The sequence below is a fragment of the Heliangelus exortis genome, chromosome 17, assembly GCF_036169615.1.
Source record: "Heliangelus exortis chromosome 17, bHelExo1.hap1, whole genome shotgun sequence".
NCBI lineage: Eukaryota > Metazoa > Chordata > Aves > Apodiformes > Trochilidae > Heliangelus > Heliangelus exortis.
Window position 1 is genome coordinate 1,462,133 of NC_092438.1, and position 23,720 is coordinate 1,485,852.

The following is a 23,720-nucleotide window of genomic DNA, read 5'->3' on the forward strand; positions in this document are numbered from 1 at the left end:
AGGCAGGAACCAGCAGCTCCTCTCCAGGCCATGTTGGATGGGGCTGGCAGCAACCTGGGCTGGTGGGAGGTGTCCCTGCTGGTGGCAGGGGGTGGGACTGGATGTTTGGTTGTTTTTTTTTTTTTTTAACCTTTTCCCAAACCAGCCCGGAATTCCCCGATTCATGAGGTACCCGTGTGGGTTTCCCCCCTCCATGTCCTTCCAGCTCCCTGCCCCCCCCCCCCCCCCCCTCACCGGGGGAAAACCCCCATCCAGCTAGAAAGCCGCTACCTTTGAGAAGCGACTCTTAAGAAGCTTTTTATTTTTTTTTTTTTAATTTATTTGAAGGGGAGGATGAAGCGAACTCCCGTCCCGGGACCGATCTCCCGCCGCTTCCGGGTTACCTCAGGCCGAGGCCTCGATCCCCGGCCGCCCGGGGCCGACTCCGGCGAGCGATTCTTCGGCCTCAGGACAGCGGTGAGCGGGATTAGGGGGGATCCCCACCCCCCCAGTGGACCCTCTGGGCTGGGATGGACCCAAACGTGTCCCCACGGCACCCTCAGGGACCGAGGGACCGGCGGCCGTGGGGCTCTGGGCCTGCTCCGGCAGCGTTCGCTGCTCCAGGGCCCCGCGGCCTCCGGTTGCTGCCTAAACCCCGACATATTGCTAAAAGTCTTTTTAATGTTGTATTTCAGGGCTCGGGATGGATTTTCTGACCCTTTTCTTGCTTTATTTGTGCTTCCTGGTCAGCGTTGTGGCTCTGCTCTGTGTCTGCTCAGGGAGGAGCGGGATTTATCAAAGAAGCAGCCAGGTAAAGGAAAAATGTTTCAAAGCTGTGATAAGTGACCTTCTCCTGGTTTGTCCTGCTGGAATCCCTGTGTTTTTCCTCCATAAAAGATGTTAGTTTACACGGGCAGAGCCATGAAATGAGGGATTCCTTATTTCACCTCATTTTCCCAGCTGCTGCTTGGGATTGGAAAGGCAATGAGCATCCTTCCAGCTGGTGAAGAAAATAAAACATTTGCCTCTTCCAGCTCCTGCTCCTCCAAGCTTGGCCCCTGCACTCACCCTGGAGTAAGCAGGGGGTTTCTCATGATACTAAAAGGGCATTTTTTTCAGTGACACCCTAACATGTCAGCTTTGAGAAACTAAATAATTATGAGCCCTCAAGTGTTTGCAGTTTTATGGTGTTTGGTGTCCTCAGTAAGAGGAAAGGGGGGGGGAAGGTCTGAGAGTTAAAATAAGGAGAGAGTTATAACTGATAACAAATATTTTAGGGGCAGCTCATTAGGGTGAGTCTGTAATGATGCTGCTGGCTGTTGTTTCCTTAGAGGGAGGAACAAAGAGTTTTAAATGAGGATTAGGAATTGGCATTTTATTGTAAAAACAGAGCTGTTTTGTTATGTGTTGCAGCACACAGCCTCTTTTCAAAGAGTTGTCACTTGAACTGCTGATAAGAGGCTTACCAGTTAAGAGAAAAATATTTAACATCTCCTCAGCTCCACATACGGTTTTTGCCTTCTGGTCTTTCACATCTAAGACAAGAGACTCTCACTGCATATTTTCTTTCCATGTCAGCTAGAAATAGGCTCAGCTGCTCCAATTCCTCCACCAGGGATGGAGCAGCGTGTTGCTATAGAGATCTGTCACCTTCTGAGCAGCAGAGTCAAACAGCTCTACACTCACAGACTACTGTGAGGACTTTGCTAAATGAAGACAGGCACTTTTCTTCTTCATTCTCTCGAGCTGGTTTTAAAACAGCAATTAGATAGACATGGAGTTACCAGACTGGGTCATTGAAGAAACCAGGGGTGGGTGGGTGGGTGTTTGCTGGGGATTGTTGGTTGGGGTTTTGGATTCTGTTTTTGTTTTGTCCTTTTTCTGGAAGAGAGCAGGCTTTATCTCTTTGCTCATCTCCACTTGCATCTGTCAGATGCCCTGGTGAAGCATATTGTAGTTGAGAAATTGCTCAGTTCTATCCCCTGCTTAGCCAGTCACCCAGTCCATAACCCCATCTAAGCTCCTTAGAACTTTCACACATTAACCCAGATATGTTTGTTTGTGCCTTCTGGGCTTCTCAGAACATAAAACTTACTCCTAAATTGAAAACCCCAGCAGCATGCCTGCCTGCCAGTATTGTGAGGACTCAAGTGCCCCTGAAAAAGAGCTTCCTCCCCAGGGACATAGCTGCCCTGACAGATAACTGGGGGATTGGGTGGCTTCTGCTTTTGTTGGAAGGTTCCACCCAGCAGTTCAGGTAACAGTCTTTTCATTTGCTTCAGGTGTTGTCATTTGTAATCCCCACACAGCTCCAGAGTGTGACACATCAGGCACTTCACAGGCTCTTCCACACAAGGTACTGCACTTTTGGTTTCTGCTTCTGACATCATTATTTTTTAATTGCATTTCTGACCACTCTCAGTGACCTCCTGCCACCCTCAGAGCTCTCGGCATTCTCCTTAGATACTCTCTCCTTACTAGGGCTGCCTGTCACAGAGTACAGGTTGCCTTCAGGGTTTGTCACACTGTTGTCTCCCTGTTCCTTGCTTGTTGAGAAGATGGTGCCCTGGAGTACTGGAGCACAGTGACAGATAAAGATAATGGGGCTCAGTAGCTTCCAGTGGAGCAGATGTTGGTCACACTGGTTGGGGACAGCAGACTCCCCAGCAGCTGCAGGATGAGTTTAGGCAGAGCCAACAATCCCCATCCCCTCCCTCCAATCCCATTAGTCTTAGCCCAGCAGCTTGGATGTCCAGGTGGCTCAGGGGGAAGCTGCACAGCTGCAGCCTGCTCTGCTGAGGTGGTTTGATTTTTTTTTTTTCCCCTGTAACCTTTGGTGCTTCACAGTCTGCTTCAGGAACAATTTAAATACCTTTCCTCTGGGGGCAGCAGCTGCCTCAGGACAGACACACCTCCAGCTGTGGCATGTGTGCAGCTGCTTTGCTGCCTGCTGTGCAGGGTCTGTGCTGCTAACACAGCCCAAGGGAGGGTGGTTGTGCTGTCACCTGTGTCCTCAGCAGCAGAGCCACCTCTGACCAGCCTGGTGCTGCTGGAGAAGCTTTGATTCTACACACACCCCCTTCAGCTGCATCACCTCCTCCCAGCAGGGGATGTGCCAGTTGGTGCAGAAGCCTGGGGAGGTGCAGCACATGAGGGTGTCCCCCTGGGGCCATGCAGTCCAGAGGAGGCTCTGGAGGATCCTGCTGGGCTGCAGACAAATGGTGGAGGGGGAGAGCTGGTCAGGAGCAGGCTCCCTGCTGTAGTACAATACTCATCACTTCTTACTTGTAGTAAGAGTTGTGCAGAGCAGGGAGGTGCACTCACTGCAAGTGGCTTTCCTGCTGCATGGATCATCTGAGCATCTCTTTGCCAGGCTGCTGAGAGCTGCTGCTCAGTGGGACACATCCCAAACAAACCTGCATGCCAGCCTCTGGGCAGCTTGCCTTGCAGAGCCTTGGACACCTTGGAGTCAGTGTTCACCTCCTGCCACACTTGTTTCCTAACGGGTGCTTATGGTGTTACAGTTTGGTTTTTTTTTTTTTTTTTTCCAAGATTACTTTCTCCTGGAGTTTGCTCTCAGATTAGCACACAGAAAATGTCTTCTGGCAGGATGCTTTGTGGCACATTTTGTCAGCACCGAGGGTGCTTTGTACTCGACTCTGCTGCTGGAAAAAAAAAATCCAAAGGTCACGATGATAATGGGAGTGAATTTAGCTGGCACATTTAAAGGACTTTATGTGGGAAGAAGAAGAGAAGCCACTGGATGGAGGAAATACTATTAATATTCAATCCATGCTGGCCTGAAAACCTAAAAGAGATGTCCTCTTGCATTTGGAGTCTTTGCTGATCACCTCTGCGTGTACTTGACCTGTTAATCAGGATGCTGAGTATTATCAGGCTGCCCCCTTTCTGTTCCAGAAGCAGTTTGTTTGTTGTCCTGCACATCCTCTTGGAAGCTGCAGTGTATGGGGAATACACCTGGGAGGTGTTTGTGTACTGCTGGGAGCTCCAGTTCCACCTCCTCCTCCTCCTCCTGCCCTACCTGCTGCTGGCTGGGAACGTGGGCTGCTTCCTGCTCTGCTCCCGGGCTGATCCTGGTAAGCTCCTGCTGATTCTGAGCTGTAGCTCTTTGAAAACAGAACCTAAAAAACATTGCAAACAGCATCACTTTTCCTTGTGGTTTTTTTTTTTCCCCACAGGTATAATAACAAAATCAAACCATGCCTCAGTGGTTAAGGTTTATGCTTATGATGGTGTGTTATTTCAGAAGGGCATCTTGTGCCCTACGTGCAACATGGAGAAGCCAGCCAGATCAAAACATTGCAGTAAGTATCTTTACCTTCCTTCCTTGGTAACAGTCATACTTTCCCAAATCAAATCTCCCTCAGTAACCCAGTATAGGTTGGGGGCTGAGCTGCTGGAGAGCAGTGTAGGTGAAAGAGACCTGGGGGTCCTGGTAGACAAGAAGATGCCCATGAGCCAGCAATGTGCCCTTGTGGCCAAGAAGGCCAATGGCATCCTGGGGTGCATTAGAAAGGGGGTGGTTAGTAGGTCAAGAGAGGTTCTCCTCCCCCTCTATTCTGCATTGGTGAGGCCACACCTGGAGTATTGTGTCCAGTTCTGGGCCCCTCAGTTCAAGAAGGACAGGGAAGTGCTTGAAAGAGTCCAGCGCAGAGCTACTGAGATGATTAAGGGAGTGGAACATCTCCCTTATGAGGAAAGGCTGAGGGAGCTGGGTCTCTTTAGTTTGGAGAAAAGGAGACTGAGGGGTGACCTCATCAATGTTTTCAAATATGTAAGGGGTGAGTGTCAGGGAGATGGAGTTAGGCTTTTCTCAGTGGTGACCAGTGATAGGACAAGGGGTAATGGGTGTAAATTGGAGCATAGGAGGTTCAAGTTGAATATCAGAAAAAATTTTTTTACTGTAAGGGTGACAGAGCCCTGGAACAGGCTGCCCAGGGGGGTTGTGGAGTCTCCTTCACTGGAGACATTCAAAACCCCCCTGGACACGTTCCTAGGGGATGTACTCTAGGGGGCCCTGCTCTGGCAGGGGGGGTTGGACTAGATGATCTTTTGAGGTCCCTTCCAACCCCTAGGATTCTAGGATTCTATGATAACTCCAGTTCACACTTCACCTGCTCTGTCACCCAGCTGGAGGCACACTGGATTGTGCTGGTGTTACTGGGCCCCCTTTGCTCACTTGTGAAGCTGTTTTAATGCTCTTTTCATGGGAATTACATTTCTGAGGGTGTAATTTGGGGTCAGCTACAGGCAAGATTAGAGCATCTAGAAGTTAAATGAGAAATGATCACCTGTCAAGGCCTGAGGTCAGGATTTTGTTTCTCTTGCAGAATTTGCTGTTACCGTGTAAAAGAAAGCTGGAGCTACAGCCTGCTTTTCATACACTTTGCTGGGCAGTACTGCTGGAGAAACCAAAGTCTTTGAGCTGCAGTCTTGGTGACTGAAAGGGGGAATGAGAGACAAGTCTGTGGTTTTAGTATTGGGGTTTTTTTAGGAAACCAAATTAATACTTAACTTAAAAAGCTGCCGGATAAATCACAACCGTAACGCTTCAGATTCTTTTCGGGTGAAAACCCATCCTAACCCGTGTTAAAAATCAAACTGATGACCTGGAAAAAAAAAAAAAAAATAATGAACTGGTGTGTCTTGTCCCTGACTGCTGCTCAGGTTTCTGTGGGGTGTGTGTGCAGCGTGTGGATCACCACTGTGTCTGGCTCAACAACTGCATCGGTGCCCGCAACGCGCGGTACTTCCTGCTCTACCTCTGCACGCTGACTGCCATGGCTGCAGCCATCACCACCATCTCAGCAGCACTGCTCAGACACCTGGTGCTGCTCTCAGGGATGATGCACGGCACCTACCTCGACGAGCAAGGACACGAGCAGCCTGTGGAGATCTTCTTCCTCGTCCAGGTGAGGCTGTGCTGTCTGGGCTGTTGGCCGGTGGAGAGGTTTGGGTCAGGCTCTGCTTGCAGGAGCTGCCCCACAGGCAGCATGGGGACAGACTGCTGGGCTGGTTTTTTTAATCAGGTTTACACAGCTAATGAGGTTTAGGAATACTGAAAAAGAATACAGAATACTGAAAAAGTAGAGATTTCTCTCCCAGCACTTCATTCCACTCTCCCATCCTTTGGATTTCTGCCCCAGGGCTGCTTTCACTCAGCAGATCTGATCCATAAAGAATGACTTCATATTCCAGTGACCATCTGCTCTACTTCAGGGAACAGGCTGCAGTCCTTGACATACCATTGAGAGGTTAAAGGAGGACCCCACTACCCTGGATTTTAAATAACTCAGTATTTTCTCTCACATCCAAGCAAAGGGTGACTTTGGGTCACTCTGTCGCTCTCACCACTTCCTGCATTGTGGCAATGAGGTGATGAGGAGTTAAATACTTTATCTTCTCATCCTAGACAACAGATGTGTCAGCCCTGGACTCTTAGAAAGCACTCTTGGTCAGGGAATGTGTGCTCAGTGTTTGAGTGGTCCCACTACCACTCCCCAGCATTGGAATTTAACTCAGAAAATTGCTGCTGAAGCTGTATCATGTCAGCAAAACCAGAAGCTGGGCCAGATTGTAGCCTCTTCATTTGGCAGTTTGTTTTCAGATGATCTGCATTCATTATTTTCTAATTAAAAAACCCAACAAAATCTAAACAAGCATAAATCCAGCATGGAATACAAACATTCAGAGGTAGAGGGGTGCAGAAAATACCCCACGTATTAGCAGGGCTTGGGATGAAATGCATTTCAGGAGATCTCTGCTCTTACTCAGGGTGAGGATGGGATGGAGTCACTGAGCTGGATGCAGTGACCTTGTTCTGTGTGCTGCCTCTTGTGATCTAATGCTCCATCTTTTTAACCAAGTTATTTCCTTTCTTTGCAGCACCTTTTCTTGACTTTCCCTAGGATTGTCTTCATGCTTGGTTTTGTTATTCTTCTCACACTGGTGCTGGGTGCATATTTCTGCTTCCACCTCTACTTGGCCTTAACCAACCAGACTTCCAATGAGTGGTGTAAATCCAGAAGGTACAGGTGGTCCCACCAGCAGACACTGCAGCCTCATGACAGACAAGTAGCCTACAAAAACATTTATTCTAGAGGAGTCTGGATGAATTTAAAGGAAATCTTTAAGCCTCCTACACTGTTGGAAAGAAAGAAGAAAACATGAAGATCTAAAACCTGACATGTGCATTTTCAGACTCCTTGCATGACTCTTTCAGAAGTGTGCTTTGATGGACCCAATACCTTCTGTAAAACATTACTGGGTTTTGATTAAGTACTTGGAAACCTGTGGAGTTTATGGAGGTTTCCATAAAACCTCCAGTCTTAAAAAATGAAGAGTTCTTCCTAGGGGCTGTGACAGTGGCCTGTCAGGTCTCTCAGAGTTACAGTACTGAAGCCAGCTGGACTAGGGATCACTTGCAAGATCTCCAGAGCAGGGATGTTCCTGCTGCTTTTAGAGACTTGGGCTTATTTTGGGAAAACCAGTGTTTGACTCACCCAAACAGGAAGGTTTCTAAAGCATAAAGTGGCCCTGTTCTCTTCCCTTGCCAGAAATTCTTCTGTTTGCGTGGTAACAGAGCAGAAATTGGAAAAATATAGTAAGAACTTTAAATATCTTTATTTTTTTAAATGTATTTATTTACATGCCAAATCTGTACAATAGGTAATTAAAAATCCATATATGTTTTTTTTTTTAAAAAAATCCTATACAATATGGCTTTACCCCCTGACAGACCAGCTCTCAGAGCAGCCTGCCTGGCACTGTGAGGGCACAATGATGCATTCTGTCAGAGACCAGTACATAAGGCTACTTGTCCAGGATATAAAAAAAAAACCAAAAATACTGCAGTACCATGCCTTAGGAGGACTAAAGTAGTGAGGTTAAAGGCATAGGAGGTTCTGAGTGGTGGTGAATGCACACCACAACTCCTTAGGTTTGGTTTTCTTGATTTAAATGCATATGATTGTCATCTCCTTAAGAGACCCTAATTGCTTCACTTTCTGAATCCTTTTCAACACCTCTTTGGCCAGAGGGAAATGCTTTGCAAAGGATTTTCCTTTGTTTGAGGCAGTTGTACAAAATATGGAGCCTTTTGGATCAGGCATTTCCACAGCAGGGCCTCAGAGAGGTTTTTAACTACTGCAATTTGCTTTTTAAACAGAAACCACCTCGGGGCTGTGCCATCCTGCTCAGCCCCTTCCCTCTAGCAGCATTCTCTCCCTTGCTCTCTGAACAATTCCAATGGCAAACTCAGGACTGATCAGGTTCCCCAAACAGGAGGAAAACGAAGTCAAGTTTTAATATCTGTCCCTCCCTGCACGCTGGGCGTTAAACAATCACAGTCTGGACTTCCACCTCCCCCTCCTGGGTGGCAATCACAAAATCCCCTCCATGTTCCATGATTTCAATGTCCTCAGATGCCACCATTGTCACTGTGGCTTCCTCTGTCTCGATGCTCCCCTCTGTGGCCAGCACTGCTCCCTCCCCAATGGCCGAGGCCAGTGTCATGGCCACCTGCTCAGTCAGGCTCTCAGGGGTGGCAATGGTGATGGTGTCTGCAGTGTCTGGGGTCACCTCAGAGTTTTCTGCCACGGTGACATTCTGCACAATGATCTGGTGACCAGAGTTTGCTTGATTGACTATTTGTTGTACAACCTTCATAATGTGGCTGTCGACCTACACCAAGAGAAAAAAAGGCCACTTTATTTCTCAGGGTAGTGTTAGAAGTACAGAGAGTTCTCATCACCACAGACAGGGCTTGGTGACCACCAAGCAGCACTTCATGCCAGTTTTCTCCAGCCATTTTCATTCCATTTTCCCCGTGCCATTCACCCAAGTTCCCATGAACTCCTGGAACACGTCACACCTCCTCTTGCTGAAGATGTTTCACCAGCAAGAAGCTGCTCACAGCAAGTGAAACTGGTGATGGAAAAACCCTAACACATGCCCAGGCACTGGGTTTATTTAGCATGACTTTCAGAGCCTAAAAGTGATGTATTTCATCTGCAAGTCCCCAGAGTAATAGTTTATGTGGCTGCTTTACCTCATGCCTTGTTCCCTCGATTATTTCAGTAGCTTCACTTGTCTCCATGTCTTCAGTAGCAGTCTTGAAAGACAAAATATGAAGAGTCCCTTTTTTCGATTATTACAGAAAAATCTTTTATTACCAAAATACAAGCCACTAAGATCTTCCAGGAAAGCCTTCCTGTTCTCCCCAGGTGCAGTAGCTGATGACAACAACTCCTTGAAATCCCCCCCCCAGTCCCATTACTGAGAGCTCCGTGCAAAGTGCTCACAAATAACTGACAGGGAACATCCTCTCCCAGCAGGACTCAGCCAACTGGCAGATTTTCTCCTCCTGGAGAAAAACTAGGGGAGCTCTAAAGGGACTCAATAAACAAACAGTGTTACTCTGCACAGGTGAGTGCTGGCTCTTTGTCAGGGAGGGGGGGAAAGCAGAACATGTAATTCATGGCTTTTAGCAGCCACAGCCAGATAAAAAGCCACAGAGATTATTCTGCACCAAGTAAGCTAAATAGAAATGGGAGAAAATAGGAGGTGATAGCTGAGGGAGAGCTGATCAGAAGACCTGCACAACTGCAGCTTTTCCTGACAAAACACCTTGCCAGGCTCCCAGAGGGAAGGCTGTTTTACCCCCTTCTCACCTCGATGATGTAGTCCTGAGTGTCTGCCACCACTGAAGAAAACTCCACCAGGACTGTGTGAGGATCTTCAGAGATGACTGTGGCAGCCAAGTTGTCAGCTGACTGACTCTCCTCAGACACCATTGCTTCCTCCACCTCCTTCAAAGCAAGGAGGCAGCCACCTGAGGGGTATTGCAAAAATGCCAGGAAAAACAAACAAACAAAAAAACAGGCATTATTTTTCATAACCATCTCAAATACAGAACAACCTGGGAAACACTGTGCAGCACAAACAAGACCTTTGACAGGCTGCTGCTGACCAGCAATCAGACACCAGGCTCTCACCCCAAGGCAGGCCAAGGAGTGGACACCAGGACACCAGGCCAGGGAGCAGGAGGCCCAGTGTAACCAGTCCCATCAAACAAGATTATCTGTGAGTACTCACTCTACTTCATGCATTTTCCCTGCAGGGTGTCCATACTTTGTGTTTTCACAGGATTTCATAAATCCTCCAAATGAGTACAAATTTAATGCCAAAAAACCCCACACAGTTGGCAAGTTTAACCAAAACAACATGTGCCACATCATCAGCTTGACAGCCCTCCCACCTCATCCTAACACAGAAACCAAGCTCTCTCTGGCATTACTTAATGAAAACATTAATTATCTCCCTCTTTGTGTACCAAAGCCATGGGAACAGACGGGTAGACTCTTGTTTAGGGTCTGTCTTCCCCACTCAGGGCAGTGGCAGAGACCACTTCAGGCAGAGTTTGGAGCAGAGTCTGCAGCACTCCTGCAGTCAGGTTCTTAGTGCAAATGGTATTGTGGTTGTCCTTGTTTAGATGATCTAGTTTGTACATTACAACTATTTTTTGACAATTTGTTCAGCACTATTTTTTGTCAGACCACAAGAGAAATAATCATTAATGTAGATTAAAAATACTATAATGCAGGTGAGATGCAGGTAACCAAACAGCCTGGGGTGAGGGTCGTTACATCCGTTCCGAAATACCCATTTTTCATCCAAAAGGCAGCTTGTCCACACCCACCCTTTGAGCCACGAGGCAGAGAAGCCTTGCCACCTCACCTTTGGTTTTGAGGTGCCTGTTGAGGGTGCCATGCTCTGCAAAGCCTCGCCCACACTTGTAGCACTTGAAGGGCTTCTCCCCCGTGTGGTGCCGGATGTGCCGCACCAGGGAGCCCTTCTCCCGAAACCCCCGGCTGCAGAACTGGCACACGTAGGGCTTGTCCTCCAGGTGGGTACGGAAATGGACCTGCTGGGCATTCTGGGGAGAGAGAGGGGGAGAAAAAGGCAGTGAGAGGGAAGGACAGCCTCAAAACAGGCAGGATTTTAGCTGCCAGGGTAAAAATCGGCATCTTGGAGAACTTCTTGTGTGAGACGTGACACTTGAAATTTTCTCCCTACTGTCCCTCTTCTCCCCAGTAAAACAAAACCTCCTCCTGGAGCTTCTGCTCCTACATGAGGCAGGTAGTACAGAAATGGACCTGCTGGGCATTCTGGGGAGAGAGAGGGGCCAGGAAAGGGCACTGAAAAGGAAGGACAACCTCAAAACAGGATTTTAGCTGCCAGGGTAAAAGTCAGCATCTTGGAGGACTTCTTCTTGTGTGAGGCATGATACTTGAAATAGTTGGCTTTTTTTTTAATGATGATGATGTAGTTATTTTCTTATGTGGAGGAAGAGTTTCCTCACAAATGTGGAAGTTCTCTCCCAACTGTCCCTCTTTTCCCCACTAAAACAAAACCTCCTCCTGGAGCTTCTGCTCCTGCACAAGGCAGGTAGTACAGAAATGGACCTGCTGGGCATTCTGGGGAGAGACAGGGGAAGAAAAGGGCAGTGAGAGGGAAGGACAACCTCAAAACAGGATTTTAGCTGCCAGAGTAAAAGTCAGCATCTTTGAGGACTTTTTGTGTAAGGCACAATGCTTGGCTCTTTTTTGTTACTATGATGATGATGATGATGTAGTTATTTTCTTATGTGGAGGAAGAGTTTCCTCACAAATGTGGAAGTTTTCTCCCAACTGTCCCTCTTTTCCCCACTAAAACAACACCACCTCCTGGAGCTTCTGCTCCTACACGAGGCAGGTGAGCTGGCACTTGTTGTTTCAGGAGCAAAGCCTCCTGCTTTCTCCCAGAGCCTGGCTCTGGAAAGGAGTCCCTGTTGCTAGGGAGCAGCACACCCACCTTGGTCTTGTACCTCTTGCCACACTTTGGGCAGGAGTAGGGCCGCTCGTCCGAGTGCACTCGCTGGTGCCCCTTGACGTGTGCAATGGTCTTGTAGAGCTTCCCACACTCCCCACAGCGGAAACGCCGCTCGTTCACGTGCACTTCCTGATGCTTTTTTAGCAGGTAGCCCTTTGTGAACTCCTTGCCACACTCCTCACACTTAAAAGGTTTGTAATCTAGAGAAAGAGAGAGAGCGCGGGGCTAGGCCAGTGTGTGGTACGTGCTGGAGTTACACCCTGAACCAAAATGTAACCCCAAGGAGGAGGGAAATTGTATTTTGAAATTTGTAAACAAGTGTGTGCATGAGTTTTGTCTCGTTTGGAAGGGAATTCTTCTCAAATTTTGCTCTCAAGGCCTTTAATACCTTCCAAGCAGCAGCTCCAGCTTGGAAATGCCAAATGTGCCCAGCCAACGGCCACGCAAGGCACAGATTGGGAACAAAGAGGTTGTGCTGTGTGTGAGATCACAGTCAGACCCAGCAGGTTTTAGACAACAGCTGAAGGAGTAGAGCTTTACCTAAATGGCCTTTGATGTGTGCTTCCAGGGAGGCAGCTTCACTGAAGGCTTCATCACACTGAGGGCAAACGTAACTTTTGTACCCGTTGGTTCTTTCTGCATCTGCCTGTTGGAAAGAAAATGGCACAGCACGGATGTCTTTTGGACTGGTGTGCACAGGAAGTGCTGCCAGCCAAATTCCCATAAAAATGAAAGATCTGTGGCGTTAAGAGATTGCTAAAAAGAGACTTGTAAACAGGAGAGAGCCAGCACGTGTGCATACTCAACACTGCACTTAAAGCACAGCTATAAAACCTGGCATGAAAACACAGGCAGAAGTAATGTGCAGGGCAGTGAGGCCAACACTGCTGCTTCCAGCTAAGGAAGGGTAAAAAATTCATCTCTTTACAGAATACAAACTTACCAATTCTGTTTGTTCTACTTCAACACACTGTTCCCCACACGGCTCCTCTTCTGCTTCCACCACGTTGTTTCCCAGTTCCTCTGTAGCAGCCACAGGAGGTTCATCAGGCTTCTGCAGCTCCTCCACAGCCACCCTCTCTATCACAATCCCTGAATTCCTCATGGCCTGTCTCAGCAGGTTCTCACTGTTCACCTCTCCCTCACATGGCAGCTCCTCGGGGTGTGACTGCTGAGGGAACAACTCTGCTACAGCACACGCACAGCTGGACCTTTGGTTTTTTACAAAAAAATTGCTACAAGTGGTTTTCTAAGGTGCCTAATGCTGTGGTGCAGGTGGAAAGATGAGAGAGGGAATGACCTCAGAGTGGGCAGGAAGGTGAGGTGCCTCTCTCCTCTGCAGACATCCCACCCAAGGCCTGATCAGCCTTTGCTCCCACCAAGAAGGGTCAAATTTTGTTAACAAGGTGAAACCCTTCCCAGGGCTTCAGAAACCTCCGAGGGTGTTCAGGAGAAACAGCACTCCTCACCTCTTGGTCCAGAGGTTTTGCCTCTACCACAGGAAGTTCCTGCATCTGGACGTGGACCTCCCGGAGGACGTTGCCTTTTGCATCTGTCACCAGATGGATGACAGGGGAGGGCTCCATGGCTTCACTGGACACTGCCACGGTGTCTGTGCTGGAACCAGAGGATCCTGCAAGGAAAGCAGCACCAGGAGCCTCTCAGCAAGCTGCCACCCTGCAGCACTGGATGTGGCACTCAGTGCCATGGGCTGGGAACCACGGGGGGAGTGGATCAAGGGTTGGACTTGATGAGCTCTGAGGTCCCTTCCAGCCCAGCCCATTCCAGGATTCTATGATAAGGAAGCTGGGACTGCCCCGAGCTCAGCCTCAGCCCTGCTGCTGCCTGCCCGGGGTGTCCCCAGCACCCTGGGGACAGGACAGGACAGGACAGGACAGGGTGCTGCCACCCTGCTGTCCCCAAGGACCCACTGCCGAACCGAGCCGACCCGGTGCCCCCAGGAGAGCTTTGGTTGCAGGGCTCCAGCCCGTGGGAAAGGTGAAACAAATCATAAAGAAGTCTGGAAAATTAGCAGCTAATTAGCAGCAGCAGCATCACCCCGCGGGTGCCCCTGCCCTGCTGGTTTTGCTCCCCAGCCTGAGGCATTTTAGGTTGGACATTAGAAAGAATTTCTTTCTGGAGAGGGTGCTCAGCCATTGGAATGGGCTGCCCAGGGAAGGGGTGGATTCTCCATCCCTGGAGATATTTCCAAAGAGCCTGGATGTGGCACTCAGTGCCATGGGCTGGGAACCACGGGGGGAGTGGAGCAAGGGTTGGACTTGGTGATCTCTGAGCTCCCTTCCAACCCAGCCCATTCCAGGATTCTGTGACCACCCTGAGCAGTGGCACTAAAAGTGTCCCAGCCCATCAGGTGCCTGCTCAGGGCATCCGTGGATTCCCAAACATCCTTCACAGTGAGCACCTGGCTTCTGGTTAACAGCTGAGCTCTCTGGATTACTTTTTCCTGTACAAAAGATGGAGACTGAACACCACAGAAATATCTCTGTTTCTTGACTGAGAAAGAATTTATCCTTCCCGTGGTCTCATCAGACAAAAGGCAGGGGCTGGCAGCACCACTGACCTGCTGGCAGATCTTCTTTGACTACGATTTCTTTGTTCATATTGAAGCAGATTTTTTCAGTGCAGGGTGTCAGAGATTTCAGGTGCCGAGTCAAAGCTCCTGATTCCCGGAAGCTTTTCCCACATTTCTTGCATCTGTAAGGTCTTTCATCTGGAAATGGAAGGAATCAAAACAGGAGTGAGTATTAAACAAACCACAGCCAGGATTAGCTCTAAGGGAGAAGAATGTTTTCAGCATCCTACAGGGAGCAGAGGGAGCTTCTCCCAGCACCCCAGAGACGGGGGAGCTCCAGCAGCACTAAATCCCAGTGGAATGTCAGCTGGATAGAGCCCCCCACAGCACAGATTTTGGGGACCTGCCTTACCAGTGTGGCGCCGGTGGTGTCTGATCAGAGAGCCTTTTGTCCTGAAGGAGGTTCCACAGAGTTTACACTCATAGTCCTTCCTGCTGCTGTGGGTGATCATGTGAGCCTTGAGGATGCTGGCCTGCAGGAGGGACCTCACGTTAAAGGATGTCCCAGAGAGCTGCTGCTTCCACACTTCAGCTGCAGAGCACAGCAGCTGAAAGCAGAGCTTCCCCTTTAGGGATGGGGAGCAGTATTAATGGGGTAGCATTAAGCACCAGCAGGCAGGCTGGCAGCAAAGTCCTGTGGGTTGTTTTTTTTTTTTAAATTGGTTGGAAACAGAAGGGCTGAGGTACTAACAGGCTGACCCCTGTTCTGCTGTCAGAGTGGTTCCAAAGAATGTTTATCAATGTGGTGATAGGCACTTTGTAAATGTAAATATAAATATAAATACAAATGTAAATGTAAATGTAAATATAAATATAAATATAAATATATAAATATAAATATAAATATAAATATATAAATAGGGAGTAGTATTAATGGGTTAGCATTAAACACCAGCAGGCAGGCTGGCAGCAAAGTCCTGTGGGTTTTTTTTTTGTTTGTTTGTTTTTTAAATTGGTTGGAAACAGAAGTGCTGAGGTACTAATAGGCTGACTCCTGTTCTTCTGCTGTCAGAGTGGTTCCAAAGAATGTTTATCAATATGGTGATAGGCACTTTATAAATATAAATATAAATATAAATATAAATATAAATATAAATATAAATATAAATATAAATATAAAATAAAAATATAAAATAAAAATATAAAATAAAAATATAAAATAAAAATATAAATATAAAAGAAAAATATAAAATAAAAATATAAATATAAAAGAAAAATATAAAATATAAAATAAAAATATAAATAAATGGGGAGTAGTATTAATGCAGCAGAGGAGCCCACTGCTGCCTTGAGGCCTCTTTCTCTGTCAGGCAGCTGGAATAAGTTGCTAGGCCAGCCCAGCCCCAGCGCTACTCACTGTTTTAAATGTCTTCTGGCACAGCTCACAGACGTAACGTCCTTCCTTGTTCACCAGCAGCTTCACCTTGATCAGCTCCGTGGCCACCTCCTGCTCCTGCTCCTCGGGGTTTCCTTGCTCCTCACTGACCTCCCCATCGAGGTGCCCATTGGGGTTTTCAAACACATGGTCTCCTGCTACAATGACTTCTTTGATGTGCCCACTGCCTGGGGAGAGGAGAGGATGGCACAACACGGGTGCTTTTTACAGAGGAGAGCTTCACACCCCCTGCTCCTGCTCCTGCTTCACAGCCCCTGCTCCTGCTGCTGCTCCAGCTTCACACCCCCTGCTCCTGCTCCTGCTTCACACCCCCTGCTCCTGCTCCAGCTTCACAGCCCCTGCTCCAGCTTCACAGCCTCTGCTCCTGCTTCACACCCCCTGCTCCTGCTCCAGCTTCACAGCCCCTGCTCCAGCTTCACACCCCCTGCTCCTGCTCCAGCTTCACACCCCCTGCTCCTGCTCCAGCTTCACACCCCCTGCTCCTGCTCCAGCTTCACACCCCCTGCTCCTGCTCCAGCTTCACAGCCCCTGCTCCTGCTTCACACCCCCTGCTCCAGCTTCACACCCCCTGCTCCTGCTCCTGCTTCACACCCCCTGCTCCTGCTCCTGCTTCACACCCCCTGCTCCTGCTCCAGCTTCACACCCCCTGCTCCTGCTCCAGCTTCACAGCCCCTGCTCCTGCTTCACAGCCCCTGCTCCTGCTCCAGCTTCACAGCTCCTGCTCCTGCTCCAGCTTCACACCCCCTGCTCCTGCTTCACACCCCCTGCTCCTGCTTCACACCCCCTGCTCCTGCTTCACACTCCCTGCTCCTGCTTCACACCCCCTGCTCCTGCTCCAGCTTCACAGCTCCTGCTCCTGCTCCAGCTTCACACCCCCTGCTCCTGCTTCACACCCCCTGCTCCTGCTCCTGCTTCACACCCCCTGCTCCTGCTCCAGCTTCACACCCCCAGCTCCTGCTCCAGCTTCACACCCCCAGCTCCTGCTCCAGCTTCATACCCCCTGCTCCAGCTCCATCTTCACAGCCCCTGCTCCTGCTCCAGCTTCACAGCCCCTGCTCCTGCTCCAGCTTCACACACCCTGCTCCTGCTTCACACCCCCTGCTCCTGCTCCTGCTCCAGCTTCACAGCCCCTGCTCCAGCTCCGGCTTCACACCCCCTGCTCCTGCTGCAGCTTCACACCCCCTGCTCCTGCTTCACAGCCCCTGCTCCAGCTCCGGCTTCACACCCCCTGCTCCTGCTCCAGCTCCAGCTTCACAGCCCCTGCTCCTGCTCCGGCTTCACACCCCCTGCTCCTGCTCCAGCTCCAGCTTCACAGCCCCTGCTCCTGCTCCAGCTTCACACCCCCTGCTCCTGCTCCTGCTTCACAGCTCCTGCTCCATCTTCACAGCCCCAGCTCCTGCTCCAGCATCTCAGGCAGCAGAAGGGGGAAGGGGCAGTGCACAGCTCAGGAGCAGGCACACACACACCTCTGGCTCTGCACAGGGTTGCAGCATAAATATTAAAACGGGCACTTCTGGAGTGGCTCTTTGAATCGAGTTTGTATTAATCAGCAGATAATTTGCAAAGCCAGCCCGGGGCTGCCTCTCTCACCCCTCTGAGGTGACACCCAGTGACACAGCGGTGTCACCGCACCGATCACACGGAGGAGGAGGAGGAGGAGCGAACCCTTCCCCCCGCGGGCTGCGGGGCCCTCCCCGAGCTCACCTACGATGGCAGCCGCGTTGCCGATTTCCTCTGCGATGGACGACGCTTCAACAACGATATGAGCGACAGTTATCGCCTCCTCCACAGCAGGGACGACCTGTCGCGACAGACGACATTTTAGCAGAAGCCTCTGATCGCCTCCTCGGGCACCGTGTCCTCCGTTCTCTCCCCGCCAACCCCAGGGCCCGTTGCGTCCTGTTTATTGTCAGGCAGGGCCGGAGGAGAAGCTTTGCTCTCACCTTTTGTACCTCCTGACCCAGGAGCTCCCCTGGCGCGGCCGTCAGAGGCTCCGGAGCCCGCTGGCAGCACTTCTGCAGCTTGTGCTGCACGAACTCCTCCAGGGAGCTGAACTCCGCCTGGCACCGCCCGCACTTGTGCACGTCAGCTTCATCTGGGGACAACCGGGCACCGGCTCAGGGACACACCGGGGATGGGGCAGAGGGTCGGGGAGGCACCGGGGATGGGGCAGAGGGTCGGGGAGACACCGGGGATGGGGCAGAGGGTCGGGGAGACACCGGGGATGGGGCAGAGGGTCGGGGAGACACCGGGGATGGGGCAGAGGGTCAGGGAGACACCGGGGATGGGGCAGAGGGTCAGGGAGACACCGGGGATGGGGCAGAGGCTCGGAGAGACACCGGGGATGGGGCAGAGGGTCGGGGAGACACCGGGGATGGGGCAGAGGGTCAGGGACACACCGGGGATGGGGCAGAGGGTCGGGGAGACACCGGGGATGGGGCAGAGGGTCGGGGAGGCACCGGGGATGGGGCAGAGGGTCGGGGAGGCACCGGGGATGGGGCAGAGGGTCGGGGAGACACCGGGGAAAAGGCTCAGGGACACACTGGGGATGGGGCAGAGGCTCGGGGAGACACCGAGGAACACGGCAGAGGGTCGGGGAGACACCGAGGAAGGCGGCTCTGTCCGCCGGGGAGAGGCTGTCTCTGAGCCTCTGCTCGGGGAGACACCGGGGAAGGGGGCAGAGGCTCGGGGAGACGCGGCCTCTGGGCTCTGCCTCTCCCGGTGGGCCCCGGGGTGACCGCGGGGAGGGGGCTCGGCTCCGGCTCGGCACCGGGAGATCGCCCCTCAGCCCGGCCCGCAGCTCCGCTCCCGCAGGCCGGAGAAGGGACGGGGCGCCGAGACCCCGCGGACGGCACCGACACGGTCGGGACCCCCGAATCCTGACCCCTCCACCCTCCCATTCAGGCCCCGCTTTCCCCTCGGCTCCGACCGGGGCCCTGTGGCAGCGGCGGTACCGGTACCTTCCTCGCTGAAGGGCGCCGGGAGGCTGAGGAAGGCGGCGGTGCCGGCGGGGGGAGCGGCGGTGCCGGCGGTGCCGTCGGTCCCGGAGGCCGCAGCCGCCGCCCCCCCCCGCCCCCCGGCCGCGGCTGCCGTAAGCCCCGACGGCCCCGCGCTCGTTGCCATCGCGGCCTCCATGTCGCAACGAGCCGCACCGCCAAGATGGCGGCTTTACGGCCGTGTCGTCATAACAACGGGCCGCGTGCCGCGGGACGGGCACCCGCCGCCGGGCTCGGCCGGGGAACCAGGACGACGCGCGGAGGTTCCGGGGCTGAGCGCGGCCCGGCCGCTGTGCACCCGCTGACCTCTAACGGCCCCGCCCAGGCGGATCGGACCCGAAGGGGTTACCGAGCGGGTTACCCCATGGGTTACCTAACGAGTTACCTAACGGGTTACCTAACGGGCCCCCGGGGCGACCGAGTGGCCCAATGGATCGCGGAGCGCCTGGGGTGACCGCTCGCTGCTGGCCAATAGGAGCGGGCGGGGGGCGGGCCGATGGGGCAGGCAGCCAATGAGAGCGGAGCGGGCCGTGACGCCATGCGGAAGGGCGGGAGAGGGCACGGGGCACCGGCTCCCGGTGCGGTGGGCGGGGCCTCCTCCGCCGCCGCCCAATGGGAGCGCGGGTCCGGAGCGGCGCAGCCAATGGGAGCGGGCGGGGGGCGGGCGCCCGGGCGAGGCGCGGCGGCCATGGCGGCGATGGCGGGCGGCGGGCAGCGGCTGTGCCGGCGGCTGGAGGGCGAGACGGCCCGGGCCGTGCTGTCCGCCGCGGACACCGTCCTGTTCGACTGCGACGGCGTGCTGTGGCGAGGAGAGACGGCCGTGGAGGGGGCGGCGGCGACGCTGGGCCGGTTGGCGGCGGCGGGCAAGCGGCTCTGCTACGTGACCAACAACAGCAGCCGGACGCGGGAGGCCTACACCGAGAAGCTCCGGCGTTTGGGCTTCCCCCCCTCCGACACCCGACACGTCTTCGGCTCTGCCTACTGCGCCGCCCGGTACCTCCGCCAGGCCCTGCCGCCCGGCGCCGCCGCTTACGTGCTGGGCAGCCCCGCCTTGGCCGCCGAGCTGGAGGCCGTGGGCATCTCGCCCCTCGGGCACGGTCCCGCCGCCCTGCCCGGCCCCTCGCCCGCCGACTGGGCCCAGGCTCCCCTCGACCCCGCCGTCCGCGCCGTCCTCGTGGCTTTCGACGAGCACTTCAGTTACGCCAAGCTCTGCCAGGCCCTCCGGTACCTCCTGCGCGGCGGCACCGACTGCCTGCTCGTCGGTACCAACCGCGACCACCGCCTCCCGCTGGAGGGCGGCACCGCCATCCCCGGTGCGTGGGGCGGGGGGTGCGGGAAGGGGGTCCCGGGCCACCGGCACCGCGGGGAGGAGCCCTCGGGCTGCGGGGAGGTGACTCGGGGCGGTTCCGACCCCTCCGTGGGGAATCCCCGAGGGTCCGGGGGGTTCGTGAGGCTTTGACCTCGTGGTATGAAACAAATCAAATCCTAGGAAAAGCGGTTTATAGGGCTGGGATTGAAGGTGTTTGCGGGTCAAGCCACCTCGTGGCTGGTTGAGTTTCAGTTAACTTCTGATGCGAGTTTCTTTTCTGAGATCTCTTAAAATGTTTTCTCCATTAATATATTCCTTTCAAATGGTCTCGGTGCCGGGTGCCCGAGTCCTGGGGGCTGTGCTTCCCCTCCCCTTCCCCTGAAAGAGGTGGAATCTCTGCTCCTTTACCGGCACCGGTTTGTCAAGTAAAAAAATTAAAAGCTTTTTGACCCGGGGCAGCACGGGGCAAAGCTCTGCCCGTAGAGTCACCTTTCTGGAGCCTTTCCAAAGGTGTTGGATGGCCTTGGATTTTTCCCTGCCCTGTGCTGAGGGTTCCTGTGCTCAGCTCTGGTGAGGCCACAGCTTGAGTCCTGTGTCCAGTTCTGGGCCCCTCAGCTCAGGAAGGAGATTGAGGTGCTGGAGCAGGTCCAGAGAAGAGCAAGGAGGCTGGGAAGGGATCCAGCACAAGTGCTGTGAGGAAGGGCTGAGGGAGCTGGGGGTGTTGAGGCTGGAGAAGAGGAGGCTCAGGGGAGACCTCATCACTCTCTCCAACTCCCTGAAAGGAGGTTGGAGCCAGGGGGGGGTTGGGCTCTGCTCCCAGGTAGAGACAAGACAAGAGGCCATGGGCTTAAGAATTTTTTCCTAATATCCAACCTAAACCTCCCCTGGCAGAGCTAAAGCTCTGCCAGGGGAGGTTTAGGTTGGATATTAGGAAGGAATTCTTTGCAGAGAGGGTGCTGAGGCATTGGGATGGGCTGCCCAGGGAGGGGGTGGATTCTCCATCCATTCCTGGAGGTTTTTAAGAAGAGCCTGAACGTGGCACTGAGTGCCCTGGACTGGGAACCACGGGGGGAGTGGATCAAGGGTTGGACTTGATGAGCTCTGAGCTCCCTTCCAGCCCATCCAATTCTATAATTCTGTGGTTCTGTGCTGCCCTAGGGACGGGCTGCCTGGTTCGGGCAGTGGAGACAGCAGCTCAGCGTGAGGCCATCATCGTGGGCAAACCCACCCGGTTCATGTTCGACTGCGTGGCCAGCGAGTTCCACATCGAGCCCGCCCGCACCATCATGGTGGGGGACCGGCTGGACACAGACATCCTGATGGGCAACACCTGTGGCCTCACCACCCTCCTGACCCTGACGGGGGTCTCCACGCTGGAGGAGGTGAAGGAGCACCAGGAGAGCGGCTGCCCTGCCCGCCAGAGCCTGGTTCCTCATTACTACGTGGATAGCATTGCTGACCTCCTCCCTGCACTGGGGGAGTAGAAGAGCCAAACCCCCCCTCCCCAGCCCTCTGGCAGGCCCCTGGTAGTCACCTCGTGGCAGTGAGGTACTCACTAGTTACCACCTCGAGTTACCAACCAACCAACCCACCCACCCCTGGCTGTTTCACCTCCCTGTCCTCTCAGTATGATGTTGTTTACACCTCAGTCTTTAAATGCACTTTGAAATGAAGAGGGCGTTATGGTGTCTCCCCCCACCCCCTCCTCCTGGGGCTTTTTGATTTATTTTTTAAATTTTTTAATTATAAGCACCACATCTCTCCAAAACGTTTGTGATGCTCACGTTGTCCTCTCTAGACTGAGTGAAGCAGAGCTGGTTGATCTCAGGAGAAGCTGGTGGTGTGTCCTGGGCTGGAGGGGTCAGGGCTCAGGCTGATTTATTCAGGGAAAGGACTCTTGGGGTGTGTGGTAACTTAGCAGCAGTGTTTGGAAACACCCGTGCTGGCTGGTGCAATGAGCCTTTGGCCTTAGCTCGATGGCTTTTCCAGCAGAGGTGCTGTTCAGCAGCACAACCTGCTGCAAGGGTCACCTCAGGGCATGGAAACTGCAGGCTGGCTGCTTGGCCTGAGCCTGGAACTGCACTCGTGGTGTGGGATAGGGGAATTCCCCTCACAGGACACAAACAGTGCCTCCTGTGTCTGCCCAGGTGTTGGGTGTATGTGTAAAGCACACGTACGTGCAAGACCCCCCCCTCCCCCTTCCTAAATATATATCAGATTATATTTAAAATATAAATTTAAATATAGTATATGATAATATATCATTTCCCAGAAGGGAGGATAAGAGGAATGTACTTCACTGGTCACAGTGGCTTGGAACTAGATGATCTTTAAGGTCCCTTCCAATCCCAACCTTTCTATGATAATTCTCCTCAAGCTTTTGCATTTGGTAATGCAGAAAGTCTGTAACCCCCCAGGACTGTCCCTCACACCTCCTGCTGCCCAGGAATAACTGCATTAGGACTCAGTTCCTTCTTGGCCTTCCCTCAGCATCTCCTTGGCTTCAGCTGCAGGATCAGAACTGAGGCTCAGCCCGTGGGGGGGACACAGTTCAGCTTTGCTCCCAAATAATCCAGTGGGTGCTGGCTGGGGGTGACAGCAGCACGTGCTTCCTTTAAATACCCAAGGGGAAGGTCTTCCAGGGGCCTGGCTGCTGGGCTGGGGGGGCTTTGAGGCTTGCTTGCTCAAGGGATGATCCCAGTTTGATCTTCAGATGAGTTTGGGGGATGCTCAGGCTCCCAGGTAGATTTTTATGCTGGCTGAATCACAGGTGAAGGTTTTGGCATTACACAATCAACTGAGAAATGACATATATGCAAATATCAGGCTTTTATTCCACAGATCCCACTATTGCAGGAAAATCTTAAGCACTGTCCTTCCTTCCTTCACCTCCCACTGGTAGCTGGGCAGCTCTGGCAGGGTGCCAGTGCCATTTCCTTCCACCCAGACACTGGAAACCAGCACCACCACCCTCTGTGTACAGCAATAACCCTGCAGTCCATGTTGTCCATCAGTGTTCCCAGAATGTCAGCTGGATCTTGTCAAAGGCTCTTTGTTTGTACCTGGGGAGGGGGTGCAGCAGCACAGAGAATCCCTCCCCTCTTCCCATTTCCAGCTGGAAAAACTGGGACCAGGTAAAGAAACCCCAGAGGTGGAACTTCCCCTTGGGGTAAGGTGGAAATGGACAGTGAGGGGTTCAGTGCAGGTAGGGTCCAACAGGAGGGGGGGTTTGGTTCTGGTCCTGGGGCACTCAGAGTGTCAGAACCTGCCCAGTGAAGTGGCCAGAGGAGCCCTGGGCCTCGCTGTTCCCTGCAGGAGGGACCCCTCACCTCCATCACCTCTGCTGAACTGTGCAGGTGAAGGTGTCAGTCCTGCTTCAGAACTCTGTATCAGCTTCCAAACGGTTTGAAACCTCTACTTGAATCCACATTAAACTTAGAAACTGCTTTCCCTTGGCCTTGTCTCCTTTTGTGCTGGTGTCTCTGGGAGCTTTGGTGCAGAGGCTGGAGGGGGGGATGTGGTGTGTGTGGATCCTCACGTGCAGCATCAGGGAAG

General features: G+C 52.7%; 3 protein-coding genes and 1 long non-coding RNA gene across 8 annotated transcripts; 2 read left to right on the forward strand and 2 right to left on the reverse strand.

Annotated features, from left to right (window-relative positions):
* Window positions 1-295: 295 nt before the first annotated feature.
* Window positions 296-4,183, reverse strand: LOC139804328 (uncharacterized). Its single transcript, XR_011729337.1, has 2 exons — window positions 4,022-4,183; window positions 296-3,641 (listed from the first exon to the last, which is right to left on the reverse strand). It is a non-coding gene; the product is annotated as an uncharacterized lncRNA (long non-coding RNA).
* On the forward strand, window positions 679-7,707 carry ZDHHC4 (zinc finger DHHC-type palmitoyltransferase 4). 2 transcript variants are annotated; one of them, XM_071761465.1, is made up of 6 exons: window positions 679-790; window positions 2,262-2,335; window positions 3,898-4,076; window positions 4,179-4,304; window positions 5,668-5,912; window positions 6,886-7,707. In XM_071761465.1, the coding sequence occupies exons 1-6, from the start codon at window positions 683-685 to the stop codon at window positions 7,168-7,170; spliced, it is 1,017 nt and encodes a 338-aa protein (XP_071617566.1). In that variant the 5' UTR covers window positions 679-682; the 3' UTR covers window positions 7,171-7,707. The 2 variants fall into 2 exon arrangements, with proteins under 2 accessions (XP_071617566.1, XP_071617567.1); XM_071761466.1 differs by lacking the exons at window positions 679-790; window positions 2,262-2,335 and adding an exon at window positions 3,395-3,485.
* On the reverse strand, window positions 7,602-19,304 carry E4F1 (E4F transcription factor 1). Of its 4 annotated transcripts, none has more exons than XM_071761446.1 (14): window positions 18,821-19,299; window positions 17,813-17,955; window positions 17,565-17,661; window positions 15,822-16,027; window positions 14,817-14,937; window positions 14,453-14,602; window positions 13,341-13,504; window positions 12,815-13,042; window positions 12,412-12,517; window positions 11,854-12,071; window positions 10,738-10,936; window positions 9,672-9,832; window positions 9,050-9,112; window positions 7,602-8,682 (listed from the first exon to the last, which is right to left on the reverse strand). In XM_071761446.1, the coding sequence occupies exons 1-14, from the start codon at window positions 18,993-18,995 to the stop codon at window positions 8,335-8,337; spliced, it is 2,379 nt and encodes a 792-aa protein (XP_071617547.1). In that variant the 5' UTR covers window positions 18,996-19,299; the 3' UTR covers window positions 7,602-8,334. The 4 variants fall into 4 exon arrangements, with proteins under 4 accessions (XP_071617547.1, XP_071617546.1, XP_071617545.1 ...); XM_071761445.1 differs by having other exon boundaries at window positions 12,815-13,039; window positions 17,804-17,955; window positions 18,821-19,297; XM_071761444.1 differs by having other exon boundaries at window positions 17,804-17,955; window positions 18,821-19,297.
* A 33-nt stretch (window positions 19,305-19,337) lies between these two features.
* PGP (phosphoglycolate phosphatase) lies at window positions 19,338-23,620 on the forward strand. The gene is made up of 2 exons (XM_071761464.1): window positions 19,338-20,169; window positions 21,324-23,620. Exons 1-2 carry the CDS (start codon window positions 19,353-19,355, stop codon window positions 21,647-21,649), a joined length of 1,143 nt encoding a protein of 380 aa, XP_071617565.1. The 5' UTR covers window positions 19,338-19,352; the 3' UTR covers window positions 21,650-23,620.
* Window positions 23,621-23,720: the final 100 nt, after the last annotated feature.